The following is a 16877-nucleotide window of genomic DNA, read 5'->3' on the forward strand; positions in this document are numbered from 1 at the left end:
TGTTAATCAAGCGGGGATACTTTGGCCTGGATAGTATTGAGATGCTTGAGGCTTTCTGGAGATGCTTTCATCCAGGAAAGTGGAAGAGTATTCCATTACACCTCTGAACCCAGAACTCCAGATTTAAATTCAAGTCCAGGATTTGCTGGCCAAGGAAGCTTCATTTACAGATCGCTGAAAAATGATAAATACTAATTGTAAGCACTTCCAACATAAGCCAATGGCTGGTGATAACAAGTGGGAGAGATTCCCGGTCATCAATGTGATGAAAACAAATTGGGGCCTCTACTATCACTATACCATAGCTGCATGCTTGTAAATGTTACAATTTACCAAAACAACATGGACACTGGGGAGTCAGTTGGCTGGGTGGCTAGTACAGATTAGATTGGAGTGAATTTGGGTCCTATCCACAGTGGAGATAATGATACTGTGGATCAGATCTGCTTTCAGGTACATAATTCATGATCAGCAGGCTTCTTTCTCACCAGGAAACCAATAAAAGGATTTAATGGCTTACAATATAGAGAGGGGGAAAAGTCATGACAATTCCTTTCACTGCTTTTAATGGTGCTAGGTTTAAAACTGTAAAAAGCATTCAATCACTGTCAAAACTTTAATTTGTACAGGCTTATAAATGTTTTAAATGAAAGCTTTTAACTCAGAGAGATTACTCACCTCACGGGAATCAACAGCTGCATACATTATAGCCATCCAGCCTTTAAAGGTTGCCTGTTGGGAATAAAATTAAGATGGCAGTGTACTACATCCTCAATCAGATGTTGTTTTCATTCAGATAGTTAATCAATATTAATGTTAGGTCCAAACAGTCAGTTTGAAATGTAATAGATCTCATGATTCAACGTATTAGAAGTTCTTGAATATTCAATATCATCAGGTAACTGATGTTTTATATAGTGTTAAGCTTGGCATTGCATTTTAAATTATTTGCAATATAGATTAAAGAAGAAATATTATAGTAGAAAACTAATGAGATTAATTTAAATCTATAATAAGAGGGAATATCACAGATAAAAAAAGTTTGGCTGCTGCACCATTGAAGGTCACAATTTGCAGCTTGTTCACTGGTACTGTTGTTGGTCTCCAGGTGCAGGTGGGGGTTCTAACTCATTCTCTTGATATTTTGCAATCTTCCTTTACAAGGATGTTGCCAGGGTTGGAGGGTTTGAGCTATAGGGAGAGGCTGAATAGGCTGGGACTGTTTTCCCTGGAGTGTCAGAGGCTGAGGGGTGACCTTATTAGAGGTTTATAAAATCATGAGGGGCATGGATAGGATAAATAGACAAGGTCTGTTCCCTAGGGTGGGGAGGCCAGAAGTAGAGGGCATAGGTTTAAGGTGAGAGCAGAAAAATTTAAAAGGGACCAAAGGGACACCTTTTTCACGCAGAGGGTGGTGCATGTCTGGAATAAGTTGCCAGCGGAAGTAGTGGAGGCTGGTACAATTACAACAGTGAAAAGGCATCTGGATGGGTATATGAATAGGAATGGTTTGGATGGCTATGAGCCAAATGCTGGCAAATGGGACTAGATTAGGTTAGGATATCTGGTAGGCATAGACGAGTTGGACCGAAGGATCCGTTTCCATGCTGTACATCTGTACGACTCTAAGTACTTATCCCTTTCATGTATTCTGGTGTTGAACCTATGTCTCCTCATTAGTAGCCAATATTGGATGAAATTGCTACTCTTTTACTTTTCTATCCTTGGTTTGTGATGATTAGCTCATTTACTTGTAACTTATTTTTAAGCCAATAACTTTGCTCTTGTAATCCTGGATGGCATAGTGGCTCAGTGGTTAGCACTGCTGCCTCACAGTGCCAGGGATTCTACACTCAGAAACACTCAGAAACTGTCTGTCTGGCATTTGTACACTCTCCTCATGTCTGCATGGGTTTCCTCTGAGTGCTCTGGTTTCGTCCCACAGTCCAAATATGTGCAGGTTAGGTGGATTGACAATGTTAAATTTCCCATAGCACACAGGGATGTGCATGCTAGGCAGATGAGCCATGGGAAATGTAGGGTGGATCTGAGTGGGATGCTCTTTGGGGGGTTGGTGTGGACTTGATGGGCCAAATGATCTGCATCCTCATTGTAAGGATCCTAATGTGAGAAGAACAGTGAAAGAGTGAGTATTTTCAGCAAATTTTTGTTTCCTTTTTCACCTTTTGGTTTTGAGTACAGAAGTTTTGTAACTTATTTTCTTGAGCAATGCTCTTTATTGGATTGTGAGATGAGGATAATGCCTACCGAAACAAGTCACCTGCATTTCTCTTTCGATATAAACTATCGTGTTGCATGCTTTCAGCAATTCCTGTTAGAGACTGAAGGTGCTGGAATCCAAAATAGTCAAGCAGCAGGCTGAAAGAACACAGCAAGCCAGGCAGCATCAGGAGGGGGAGAAGGGCTAACCCCAAAACGTCAACTCCTCCACCTCCTGATGCTTCCTGGCTTGCTGTGTTCTTCCAGCCTCTTGCTTGTCTACCTTAGCAATTTCTGGGCAGGATCATGTCTGTTTTTAAAATAATCATTGGGCAGGGTTACTTCCCTATCCTGATCCCACACTTGCCAAATTTGGGTGGTAGTCAGTTCCAATTGTCGGCCTTGGAAGAAGACTAGGCCCATTATCTGAAGTGGTGGTAGAGGGCAGTGGGAGGTGGAAGATTTCATTATGGTGGCTCCATCTCAAGGCATCTTTTGAGAAGGTTAGAATTTTGATAACTTCAATGGTGGCTAGAGTAGCCAGGCCACCAGAGTATGGCTTCTAGCCTCAGCTGTGCCCCAGTATACCTTCAGTCAGGGGCAAGCATTGCAGCATCACCATACTGCTGTTGGCACTGGTCCCTAGCTCATGACCTGATAGTATGCCCCCCTAGATTGTCAGGCCTAGTAATTGGGTCTTGGTACACCCCTGTACCAGGCCCTGCCTGCAGTCTCATCAGAGTTAGGGTTAAAGGGGAGGTGAGGAGAGGAGGTTAAGACATGCTTTGCAGGCATCTGTGGTTTTTTGGTCTTAGCTGGACTCCAGCAATATTTCCCATCTGTCTACAAAAGGACAACTTAATTATTCAAATTGTCTACCTGTCGCTGCCAGAAAGGTATAACCTCACTGACCCTAATGTAATAGGTTAAAAGGAAATGGTGAAGAGAAAAATAAGACCAGCAATGAGGAATATTAAAAATATAATTATGGTCAAAATGAAAGAGAAAACAAAAATCTTTTACCAGCATGTAGATAGTAAATGGATAGTAAGACGTAGTGTGAGGTAAAAGGCCTTGCCAGTATTCTGCACCATCATTTACAAAGAAGGAAAAATCTGACAACATATCAGCAGAAGCAAAAAATAAGTTGAAAACTGAGGGGGAGGAGATAATGAAAATACTGATTATGTTCAGGGTAAGTATGTCAGGATGCCTTGCATTTCAGGTCGCTGAAGAAAGCAGGAGTAAAGATAATGGGAGCTGCTGCCAAAATCATCCCTCCAGACTGTGGAAGTGCCAGAGAACTGGAGAGCAAGAAAGGTGACACCTTTATTGAAGAAAGAATGGAAGGATAGTCCCAGCAATGATAGGTCAGTCAGTTTAATATCAATAGCGGTCAAAGTATTAGTAACAATAATCAGAGAAAAATCAACACGGCATTTGAATTCATGAAGCAGAGCCAGGACAGATTTGTTCAAGGCCAATCATGCTTAAGTAATTTCCATGTTTTTTTATTCATAGTAATGGTACATATATTCATACCGATATTGATGTTCAAGTCAGTTTTACAAGTATATTAGAATCTTACTGATGTTTAATTTATTACACAACATATTCTGGGCATTGATAAAAGATATAGCAGTTGATGTGCGCTGATGGCCTATGAGAACTATGGATCTAAAGAATGAATGTTGGTACTTTATTTGACAATGAAAGATTACCTCAGCTGAAATCACTCAATTTTCATACAAATGTATTGGCTAGCAGGCTAGTGATGAAAACCCAAAACTGTGTGATGCTTTTGCAGTCAGAAGCATCAAAAGACAACTGAATTACCCCAGCTGCCATCTTGGATGCTGACTGTCATTGTCAGCGCAAACATTAGAGTAAGTAAATAATTTGTTGCCAGAAATGTATGGCATCACTTACCACTTGGAGTAAGGATAGATATCCTTGACCAACATTGTCAAAGTTGACCTTCAAGTTGAGCCATCGTGCTTCACCAGGATGTTGTGTGATTAAATCCATGCAATCACTCATGTTGTTTATTTTCTCAATGGGATATAACTCTGAGGATGTGATGTTTATGCATTTGGCAAACTTTCCAGCAAACAGGTTGACTCCCATTATACTGAAAATCAGCCAGAAGATGAGACAAACCAAGAGCACATTCATGATGGATGGGATGGCACCGACCAGAGCATTCACAACCACCTTGAAAAACACAATACAAACTATTGTTGTCACAGGATATAACTAATTTTCTCCAAGCATTCAAAGAAGATTCTTACTCTCTGTGTTGTTACTAAATGTCATTTACCACAAAATAATTTGGCCTATGCCAAGTAGCCTATGCCCAAGAAACTCCTTGATATCACTTTCTTCCCAATTTAGTTCATCTCACTCAATCAACATATTGTTTTTTCTTCCATCTCATGTATCTACTTAAGCCCCTTCTAAATGTACATTATTTGCTTCAATTTTTTAATTTGAGTTGATTTATTGTTGTTATATGTATCAAGATGCAGTGAAACATATTGTTTTGCATGCTAACCGGACAAATCATACCTTACATAAGTACATCTGGGTATTAGAACAGGATGCAGAATATAGCGTTACAGCTACAAAGAAGGTGCAGAGAAAGATCTGATTTATGAGAGGTCCGTGCTATTCCTTGTGGTAGCAAATTCCACATTCTAACCACTCTCTGAATAAAGATGTTTATTGGATTTTCTCATAACTATGGTGTCTTTATGGTCTCTAGTTTTGAACATAAGAATATAACAAAGAAGAAGTAGACCATACTGTCTTGATAGTCTATACTGCCTTTTAATCGTACCATGGCTGATCTTCTGCCTCAACTACACATTCCAGCCCAACCTCCTTATCCCTTAAACAAACAATCAAACATCTGTTGGCCTAGAATGTAGTCCAGATGAAGTCTCCACTATCCTCTGGAATAGAGAATTCCAAAGATTCAAAACGCTCAAACTGAAGAAATTTGTTCAGCTCAGTTCTGGATGATTGTGCCATTACCTTCCAACTGTGACCCCATGCGGTAGATTTCCCCAGCCAAGTGAAAACAATCTCCAAGTACTGACCATGTCAAATTCCTTCAAACTCTTGTAGGCTTCCAGAGTTTCAATGCTTGCCTCTCTCTGCTATTGCACTGTAACTGATTCATTTTTTGTTTCTATATTTGTTGCGTCATCACAACTTTTGTTAGCTAATTATTCTTGCCCTCCACCCGATTTCAGATCTCTCCCTTTTGTTCTTTTCCTCCAAATCTCTATCCATTTGTCACGGACTCTGCATTTGATTTTAGGCCGCCTATCCTTAACACCTTCCATTTCTCATGATGAGTCATTAACTTCGAATGCAAGATGTCTTCTGCCACATGATGCAGCCTGCTCTACAGAACATTTTCTGTTTTTAATCTTTGATATACCATATATACATGAGTAATAGTCAAATCTTTTGACTACTTTTTAAGGTTAAATTTATGGGGATGCTACTTTTGAGGGGCTGAAATCCATGCCCATCAAAATTCATACCATATCATTAGTGAAAGCCCAACTGATCTCTAAATAAAGAAACTAAATTGCATTATGGTAATTCTGAAAACCCGGAGCGGATCACAACAACCAGCGGACTGGAAGACTAGGAGTAGAGCAGAATAACTGGCAGGAGCTGGCGCACTGACTCATAAATGTTGATCTGCTATCTGTGAAGGGTCGACTTTTACACGAGATTTATGGAAAATTCCAGGTTATTTGGCCAAAAAATGGGGGTCGACTTTTACATGAGATCAACAATTACCCAAGTATATATGGTAAATAGTCCATCAGTAATTTCGTTCAGTGCTCTCCCCAAATCCATGCACTTGAAGAATAGCACATAGTATGCAAGGTAATTACTGTCATAGACATGTACAGCTCATTCCATAAACGCATGACGCTCTACTTGAAAACTTTGCCTCTGAGGTCCTTTTTAAATCTTTCCCCTCTCAGTCTAAACCTATGCCTGTTAGTTCTGGACTCCCCCACCCCAGGGAAAATACCTTGTCTATTTATCCTATCCATGCCCCTCATGATTTTCTAAACCTCTATAAGGTCACCGCTCAGCCTCTGGCACTCCAGCAGAAACAGCCCCAGCCTATTCAGCCTCTCCCTGTAGTTCAAACCCCCCCAATCCTGGCAACATCCTTGTACGTCTTTCTGAACCCTTTCAAGTTTCAAGGAGACCAGAATTACATGCAATATTCCAAAAGTGGCTTAACCAATGTCCTGTACAGCCACAACATCACCTGCCAACTCTTATACTCCTATACTCACTGTGCATTAAAGCCAAGCATACCGAATGCCTTTTTCACTTTCTTATCTATCTGCGATTCCACTTTCAAGGAACTTTCCAAGTACTCCAAGATTGCTTTGTTCAGCAACACCCCCCAGGACCCTACCATTAAGTGTATAAGTCCTGCTCTGATTTGCCTTTCCAAAATGCACCACATCACATTTACCTAAATTAAACCCCTTCTGCCACTCCTTGGCCCCTTAGGCTATCTGATCAAGATACCATTGTACTCTGAGGTAACCTTCTTTGCTGTCCACCACACTTCCAATTTTGGCGTCATCTGCAAACTTACTAACTATACCTCATATGTTCACATCCAAATCATTTTAAAAAATGATGAAAAGCAGTGGACCCAGCACCGATCCTTGTGGCACACCACTGGTCACAGGCCTCCAGTCTGAAAAGCAACCTGTAATTCTTTGAAAGGGATCTCTCATTTAGTCATTTTTTTGAGTTAGACCATAACACATAAGAGCAGAAGTAGCCTATTCAGCTCATTAAATGTCTATCATTCAATGAAACCATTGCATATCAGACAATTCTTAAGTCAGCATTCTGCATTTTGCATATAGCTTGATTCCATTACTCATTAAAAATCTCTGCTAATCTTGAATTTACAGTGTATGCATAATCAGTTTTGACTACAGTCGGATCTGATATAACACTATAGTTCTGTTCTCGTGCGATCTCATGTTATAAGAAAATCATGCATTGGTTGCGCAGTTTAAAATAATGGGACCAGAATCGTGTTATAGTGAATACAGGTAAGGAAAGTTCGCATTCTTCAAATAATGGTCTAAATTCTTCAATCGCATTAAAGCCAATTCCCATTGAAGAAACACACGTTATTGCTGAACTGACTGTGCGCTGAATGGCCCAACCTCTATAGCCTCTAAAGAATTCTTCAGATTCACAACACTTAGAACAGAAACTAGCCTCACCTCTGTCCTAACAGGGCAACTCCTCACTCTGTGATTATGCCATCTGGTTCTAGAATCCCCCATAAGGGGAAACAACCTCTCAACATTTATCCTGTCAAGCCCTTGAGAATCCTGCATGTTTCAGCAAGTCATGTCTCATTTTTCTAAACTCCAATGAGTGCAGGCTCAAATGACTCAACTCTCCTCATAAGACAGTCCCTCCATGCCCAGGATCACCTTAGTGGATCTTCTCTGACTGCCTCCAATTCTACTTTATCTTCCCTTCGATAAGGTGACCAAAACTGCTTACAGTATTGTAGGTGTGATTTGGAATTGTTTGCCTCATTGAAGTGCGCCTTAATACTGAAAAAGTTGGGAAGCAATGCTTCAGACTATACGCACCAATGTCTTCCTTACTATTTTTATTTCTTACCTCCACCTTATGGATTCAATACCTTCCAATCCAACATCATCATTGTTATCGTACTTATTCTAGCTCATACTAACAAAGCTACCCACCACACTTTCCAATCTTGTCTTTTTAAAATGTCACATATCCCGAATATTTAGTGCCCAGCTTTGATCTCCTTGTAACCTTGACTTTGAAATGGCTAAAAGATAATATCCACTAACCTTTACTTGTGCAGTTAATCTTTTATTTTTATTTTAAACACTAAATGCATTTAAGTAGTCATTAATGTCGCCTCTTTATAAAATCGTCATTCTTCCTTTCACCCTATTTACTGCTATTTTTCCATGTTTGTTCACTCTGTCCCTTCCTGTCACACTCTGTATATTGTTATCCAAATAGCTGCCCTGTAATTCTGCCATATCTTTTTGTTTTGTAAGCTTAGGTTTGTCCTCTCCCAAATCCATCGCACACCTCCCTCAGTTTATTTAAAATCCTCTCTATAGCCCAGGTTATTTGTTTCGCCAGGCCAGCTCCCTCTACGCCTGTCCAGGTGCCAGTGACCCATGAAATGAATCCCATTTCTCCCACACCAAACTTTGAGCCACATCTCTAATGCCATGACGTTATTTACTGTCTGCCAGTTTGCCTGTCGCTCAGGTAACAATCTTGAGATCATTACCTTGGAGATTCCACTTTTAAATGTGGCTCTTTACTGTTCAAATCTTTCAGCAGAATCTGCTTTTACTCTGATCTATATCATTGGTACCAACATGGAAGACAACAAATGCATACCTCCTCTCCCAATCCAAGTTCCGTTTCGTGCCTGACGAGAAAACCTTAATACTGGCACTGGGCAGGCAATACTGCCTTCACAACATGTGCTCAGAATCACAGGAAAAAAACCCACTATACCTTCAATTACACTGTCGCCTAGCACTGTTAAATCCTCCCCACACTTGATTGGCTCCAGTACCATGGTATCATTGTCAGTTCATTCAGCCTCCCTGTAGTCCCCACTCTCATCCACACAGCTTGCAAGAGCCTCATAACTTCATTGGACAACTGTAATGACTAAGGCTCCTCACACCCTACTGTCCCTGATCACAGACTAAATCTGAATTTGAATGACCTAGTCTAAGGGGTGTGACTACCTCCTGCAGCAGAGTGTCCAGGTAAATTCCGTCCTTCCCGATCTGGTGTAATGTCTGCACCTCAGACCCCAGCTCCTTAACTCGAAACCAAAGTTCCTCAAGCTGCAAACACTTATAGCAGTTGTGATTGCCCTGGATCACCTTGGTGTCGAACGGTTCCCACATGCTGTAGCAGCAATACATCACCCAACCTATGATAACTATCATATTTAATTTAGTTAATTAATCACTCCAGAATCCCTGCTCTTCACATTTTATTGCCTTTTTAAAAATAAATCACCTGCATCAATCTTATACTTGACCAGCTATTTTTATGAAAGGAGAGTAAAACACTAGAGACCTGAAACTAAAGATCTTTAATTTTAATGGTTAAAAATATTCAGCAGTCTTCTCACCAATCAGCTGCTTTCCCCGTTATGTTTTGTGACATCACTTCACCACTGATTTCTCTGCGAGTCTTCTGTGGAAGGGTCACTCAATTGCTCTCCACAGATGCTGCCAGACCTGCTGAGCTTCTCCGGCAATTTCTGTTTTGGTCTCTGATTTACGGCATCCAGAGTTCATTCAGTTTTCCCAGCTTTACTTACTCGGTAATTTTCTCACTCAGATGAAGTCTCCATTCAAACTGACAATGTCCTTACTGACTTATGCAATGTGAAAATTCAGTTTCTTATATGGAGCTGCTGTGAGTTACTTCTTAACTACAGTAATACGCAACTTATTTAGACCAGCAGTTTCAAGGACTTGAATTGTAACTGCCTTTCTAAAACAGGTTTTTTAGCTTACTTAAAGACTACTGTCTGAATCTAACTCTAATTCTAAAATTGTACTTGGAAAAGATATATCAGTTGAATTCCCACTTTGAACCAAATTCCTAGAAATACTTACTCAGCCCTTGTCTCACTTAAAGTCTCACTGACTTGTGTGCCTTTCACACACCATAAAAGAGACCCCAGGCTAGCTTTTTGGAAATGAACTAATTATTTCTAAATAATGTGAAGTGAGCACTTGGCAGTAACTCTGAATGAAAAATGTAATTTGATTAAAATTGAGATGAATTTACCCTCATTCCCTCGAACCGGGACAAAGCTCGCAGAGGTCTCAGGGCCCTCAGGGTCCGGAGGGATTTAATGGGTCCCAACTCATCATAGCCAAGGATTTTTGCAGTCAGGCTGATCAAAGATACCTTAAAAGGAGAGGAAGGAGAAAAATAGAAGCTTTTAGTCCATTTTCTTTACAGCCAACAAACTCTTTCAGGTACATAGAGTAACAAGTAGTTTCTAGTTTTTACACACTCTATACTAATGATGGAAGAATTATCCAGACATCAACACAACAAATTCTAATGGATCTCTAATAGGCTGTTTATCAACATTCATAATTTATGACTCATCAATCAAAGTATAACCTTTTGCATTCATCCAACATTATGTGGAGAAAGAAAGTATTAAAGAGAGGTCTCCAACCTGCATTATAAACTCTACTTCTCCCTCTATGAGACTGCAACACTCCAGATTAGATTATTGTTACTCAGGTTCTTAGAATACTCACATCAACAATCATGAAGTCTAGCCAGCACCATGCATTGGTGAAGTATGTTTTGAATCCATATGCTATCCATTTGAGCAGCATTTCCACCACAAAGATATATGTAAATACTTGGTCAGCATATTCAAGCAGGGTCTTAATCACTTTCCTGTCCTCAATGTAAATATCTTCAAATGCCTGCAAGTAAATAAACAGTTTAGGCCTCCGTGGCCAAAAAGCTAATGTATGGTTAAAATATGGCCAACCTTCAGAACTGCTGCATCTGCTACCAACCTATCAGATTGCACACTTACCAGTCATGTTTAAAAGGATCAGTATTCTGGCACAGCAGCCAGAAGAACACCTTCAATGCAGGAATCTACACAGAGTGTAGTGAAAATAATCTGTGCTGAAGTTAGGTCCACTTCTTGTGGCATTCGCTGTCCTAAAGTAAAATGCATGGATAGGATAAATAGACAAAGTCTTTTCCCTGGGGTGGGGGAGTCCAGAACTAGAGGGCATAGGTTTAGAGTGAGAGGGGAAAGATACAGAAGAGACCTAAGGGGCAACTTTTTCACACAGAGGGTGGTACGTGTATGGACTGAGCTGCCAGAGGAAGTGGTGGAGGTTAGTACAATTATAACATTTAAAAGGCATTTGGATGGGTATATGAATAGGAAGGGTTTGGAGGGATGTGGAGAAAGTGAGGACTGCAGATGCTGGAGATCAGAGCTGAAAATGTGTTGTTGGAAAAGCACAGCAGGTCAGGCAGCATCCAAGGAACAGGAGAATCGACGTTTTGGGCATAAGCCCTTCCTGAAGGTCTGGGAAGTAATCAAGTCAAATTGGGATGAAGGGGCTAACTGAGAGGGTACTAAAGGTCAACTGTTGGATGCTGTGGGATTAGCATGGGCAGGAGTGTAGTCAGGTCTGCACAGGAGTATAGTTGGAAACTGGGGAGAGAAGCAAAATTTGCCTCTAAATCAGAGGCAGAGACATTCTCACAGGGTCCCAGTGATCAGCTGCTCAAACTTTCCAGGCAATTCCCATAGAGGGTGTCACAACTTCTGAAAGGTCCCAATGTGCACCTTGTGTGATAATATCTCATCCCTGATGATCTAGAGACTGGAAATTATGGGTCAAATTGTATTCTGCCTGGGAGGAATGCTGCCCAGTGTGTTGTGAAAACTCTGGTGAATTTTCACACCGAATGTCATCTGAATGTAGGAAATTGTGCAATTTTATGTAATGTCTGAACTGTGGTGAGTGTTAGCACTATCTATTTCCTGAACTTTGAAAGGTCATCAATCTGAAATGTTCTCTGCTTTCTCCCCACAGGTACCTGTTGATTGTTTCTAGTAATTTCTGTTTTCATTTCAAGTGTCCAGCATCCGCACACTATGTTTTTTTTGAAGAGCTTTACTTGCAATGGCATCATCTCAGAGATACCATCCAAAATTTAAAGCTGGCATTGCTTACCTTCAGTCTAGATTAAATTGCACACTTCCAGCAGTTTCCTGGCCAATTACACCTTATGCTTCACTATCTTTCCTGCAGACATGGTTTCTAGGAGAGTTGATGTTGTCCACAAGTGAAGCCTCTTGGTAAATGCAACCCAGCAATAATAGAATTCACTCACCAAAGCTACCTAACAACCTCCAAACCCCCAACCCCAACCACCTTAAGTACAAGGGCAACAGATACATGGTCTGCAAGTTCCTCTCCAAGCCACACAGCATCCGGACTTTGAGCTACATCACTGTTCTTGTGTCAAAATTGTGGAGCTCCCTCCCTAACAGCACTATGGGTGAAATTAATGACATTCCCACCTTCTCATTGCCCCCCAGTCCTCCGTGGACTAAGGCACTACCACACTACTTTCGCTATGGCAATTATCACCATAGAATCCCTGTAGTGTAGAAACCTGCCATTTGGCCCATCAAGTCCACGCTGACGCTCTGAAGAGCACCCCCCCCCCCCCCCCCCCCCCCCCGTCCCTGTAACCTTGCATTTTCCTAGCCACATCCCTGGACCCTATGGACAACTTAGCCAATCCAACTAACCTGCACATTTTTGGACTGTGGGAGCAAGCTAAAGGAGAATGAAAGCCATGCAGACATGGGGAGAATGCGCAAACTCCACACAGGCAGTTTCCCAAAGATGGAATCACACCTGAATCTGTGGTGATGTGAGGGAAAGTGCTAACCACTGACCCACCGTGCCATCCTATTAGTGACGGACAATAAATGGTGGCCTCACATCCCCTGAATGAATGCAAGAAAAATCCTCAGATTAAAAAAGCAGTTTGCTGCACTATCCAAAGCATGCGTTGCTATGTCCTGAACACTGTTTCATAGGCTGTAATATTACAGCATTATACATCAAACAAGAAATGCAAATGTTGTTCTGCTGCTTTTTGTGACATCTTATGGAATGTAATTATCAAACTGAGGTACCACCATTAATCGACAAAATAAAGAAACATTGTATTCCACCTCATTTTTACAATGAAATGAGCTCCATAGTGGTTGAATATGGGTTGAGGTTCTTTTCCTGCACAGTTCCTAATTCTAAACTTGAAAGCAAATAAGTGAGGGAATGTATACTCTTCAAAGTAATAAGGAAACATTGGCGATTGGAAGAAGAACAGCAATTGCTGGGAAAACTCAGCAGGTCTGGCAGCAGCTGTGGAGAGAAAGCAGAATTAATGTCTCAGGTACAGTGACTCTCCTTCAGAACTTTCAGTCCCTGGACTCAAAGCGTTCACTCTATTTTCTCTCCACAGATGCTGCCAGACCTGCTGAGTTTTCCCAGCAATTTCTGTTCTTCAGCAATTACTATTTTTGTTTCTGATTTCCAGTATCTGCAGTACTTTGTTTTTTTTGGTTTAACATTGGAGACTGATTCAGCTTCTATTTAATCTTAATGGGAAAATCATAAATGAGTTTTCCAGAGACCTGGAGTAGTCTGCTTTGTTAAAACAAATCTAGGAAATTGTACAATGTCATGGAGTTTTTGAAGCATCGGGCATATTGACAATAAACTAAAATTCTGATGGAGCCACATTTGAAGGATATGCTTTTGAAGGATGAAGCTGATATTTAGATATTTTTCAATGGACCACAGTGTCTTAAGTAATGTTAAGTCTAATTGACCAAAGCACATTGACAAAAGTAAAGATCTTAATGAATTTAAGATATTTTTTATCCTGACCATGAGTAAACCAGATTTGCAAATGATTAGCAAATTATAAAATGGCTGTCATCTTTAATCAGATCTGTAGCTTACTTTGGGTCTCATAACATTTCATCAATTGAGAGATTTACCAACAAGAGTGAAGGAAGGGACCAGGGCAATAATGTTTTCCCTTCTAATTATAACAGCTACACAAATGGAGTCGATGAAGTGCTTTTGAAGATGATGTTTGGGCCAGAGAATGTTTGGGCCAAGAGTTGGGATAGAGTCACACAGCACAGAAACAAACTCTTCAGTCCATCTCTTCCATGCTGACCAAACGTCCTAATCTGACCTAGCCCCATTTGCCAGTATTTGCCCCACGTCTCTCTAAATCTTCTTATTCATATACCTATCCAGATGCCTTTTAAATATTGTAATTGTATGCGCCTCCACCACTTCCTCTAGTAGCTTATTCCATACATGCATCACTCCCTGCATGAAAATATACCCCTCAGGTCCCTTTTAAATCCTTTCCCTCGGGAAAAGACCTTGGCTATTTACCTTATCCATGACCAACCTCTAGAAGGTCACCCGTCAATCTCTGATACTCCAGAGAAAAAAGCTATTCAGCCTCTCCCTACAACTCAAACCCTCCAGTCCTGGCAACACCTTGTAAATCTTTTCTGCACCCTGTCAAGTTTAACAACATCCTTCCTACAGAGATGGCAACCAGAATTATACACAATATTCCAAAAGTGGCCTCACCAGTGTCGGTGAACAGCTGAAACATAACATGCCAACTCCTATGGTCAATGCACTGACCATTGAAGACAAGCGTGACGCATACAACATTTGAGTATCAGGAAAGCATGCCCACGGCTTGTCATTTTCATGTCAGTATATTTGAACTGAAAGGTCAGCAATTGGTGTTTTTGATTAGCACTGCTGCCTCACAGCGCCAGAGACCCGGGTTCAAATCCCGCCTCAGGCGACTCTCTGTGTGGAGTTTGCACATTCTCCCCGTGTCTGCGTGGGTTTCCTCCGGGTGCTCCGGTTTCCTCCCACAGTCCAAAAATGTGCGGGTCAGGTGAATTGGCCATGCTAAATTGCCCGTAGTGTTAGGTGAAGAGGTAAATGTAGCAGTATGGGTCTGGGTGATATACGCTTCGGCGGGTCGGTGTGGACTTGTTGGGCCGAAGGGCCTGTTTCCACACTGTAAGTAATCTAAACCATAAGACCTGAATATGTAGAGGCAAAGTCGGCAATTCAACCCATAAAGTCCACTCTGTCGTTCAATGAGAACATGGCTGGTCTTATAACTACTTTCCTGCCTTTTCGTCATAACCTTTGGTTATCTTACTGATTAAAAATCTGTCTATCTCAGCTTCAAATATATTTAATGACTCATCTTTGTTAAACCTTTGCAATAAAGAATTCTACAGAGAAGAGGCTTTTCCTCACCTCTGTTTTATATGGGTGATCCCTTTCTCTAAGATCATGATCTCCAGTCTAGACTCTTCCACTGGAGAAAGTGCCTTTCTGCATCTGTCCTATCAAATCCTCTAAGAATCCAAAATAGAACAATGAGCCATGAATGCTGTTGATGAAATGGGAACAGGAAAATTCTGGAGAAACTCAGCAGGTCTGACAGCATTTGTGGAGAGAAAGCACAGTGACCCTTCCTCAGAAGAAGGGTAATGGTTAAGGTTAGGATTTGAAGAAAGGTCAGTGGACTCCAAATGGTAACCATGCTTTCTCTGCACAGATACTGCCGGATCTGCCGGGTTCCTCTAAGAAGCTGTTTGTTTCAATTAGGTCGTGTCTCATTTTTTGTAACCTCCAGGCCCAACCTACTCAACACTCATCACAAGAAAACCCCTGCATACCCCGGGTCGACCGAGTGAATTTTCTCTGGATTGCCTCCAATGGCAATTTATTAACTCTTAGAGAGAGTAGAAAAACCATTCATAATATTCCAGTTGTGATCTCCCTGATGCCTTTTGCAGTTTCAGCAAGACCTCATTATTTTCATACCCCATTCCCTTTGAAATAAAGGTCCACATTCCATTTCCTTTCCCTTGTTGAACTTATACACTAGCTCTTCTTGATCTATGCATGAGAACTCTGAAATCCTCAGTGCTCTAGCTTTTGGCAATCTTCCTCCATTAAAATAATATTCAGCTCTTCTATTCTTCCTCTAAAACCTTACATTTTCGGACATTATATTCTATCTGCCACTCACTTAACCTCTCCGTATTCCTTTGCCAACTCCTTGTGTCATCCTTTGGTAGGAATATACTGAAGCAAACAGTACCATCTGTCAGAACAAGGTGGAGTGATCTTTACCAGGAGGACTACACATCCATATACATTATTGAAAGGAGCTTCTCCTTTGCCAGTCTTTCGCTGTAGGAATAGGTATGCTGCCACATTTAGTGAACGTCTGAAGAGATGTCAAGAAATTACAGGCTCATCATATTGTCATATTGTAGTTTGAAAATCTCATCTTCAAAAGGTCTGTTTACATCTGGTTTATATTATAAATTACATAACATAATTCATTAATTAGTATTACTAATGTAAGTACAAGGATAAAACATGAAATTTGTGTGACAGAAAGTTGAAAAGAATTAAATATGCCACTATAGGAAGTTTGCTCCAGACACATAATTTCTAATGTACTAAAGACAATCAGAACCTTATAAGACCAAACTAGGAAGCACAGGGAATGCTTAATTCACACATAACCTTTAAAGAAGATGTTCCATCCTGACCTTAAATTTACCTGGATCATCTCTGACACCTCCCTCCCCTTCCTGGACCTCTCCATCTGCATTAATGACGACTGACTTGACACCGACATTTTTTACAAACCCACCGACTCCCACAGCTACCTGGATACACCTCTTCCCACCCTACCTCCTGCAAAAATACCATCCCATATTCCCAATTCCTCCGCCTCCGCCGTATCTGCTCCCAGGAGGACCAGTTCCACCACAGAACACATCAGATGGCCTCCTTCTTCAGAGACCGCAATTTCCCTTCCCACATGGTTAAAGATGCCCTCCAATGCATCTCGTCCACATCCCGCACCTCCGCCCTCAGACCCCACCCCTC

The 16877-nt window shown here is 41.1% G+C and overlaps 1 protein-coding gene across 2 annotated transcripts in view; it reads right to left on the bottom strand.

Annotated features, from left to right (window-relative positions):
- The window catches only part of LOC122539987 (sodium channel protein type 4 subunit alpha-like), a 185520-nt gene that overhangs the window by 33562 nt on the left and 135081 nt on the right, over positions 1–16877 (bottom strand). For both annotated transcript variants that reach the window (XM_043675247.1, XM_043675246.1), the window contains 4 exons: positions 10608–10781; positions 10120–10242; positions 4150–4434; positions 679–732 (listed from right to left, as the gene is read on the bottom strand). In XM_043675247.1, coding sequence (XP_043531182.1) covers positions 679–732; positions 4150–4434; positions 10120–10242; positions 10608–10781 — 636 coding nt within the window. The remainder of the gene's footprint in view (positions 1–678; positions 733–4149; positions 4435–10119; positions 10243–10607; positions 10782–16877) is intronic.

This window comes from Chiloscyllium plagiosum, chromosome 33, assembly GCF_004010195.1.
Source record: "Chiloscyllium plagiosum isolate BGI_BamShark_2017 chromosome 33, ASM401019v2, whole genome shotgun sequence".
Classification (NCBI taxonomy): Eukaryota; Metazoa; Chordata; class Chondrichthyes; order Orectolobiformes; family Hemiscylliidae; genus Chiloscyllium; species Chiloscyllium plagiosum.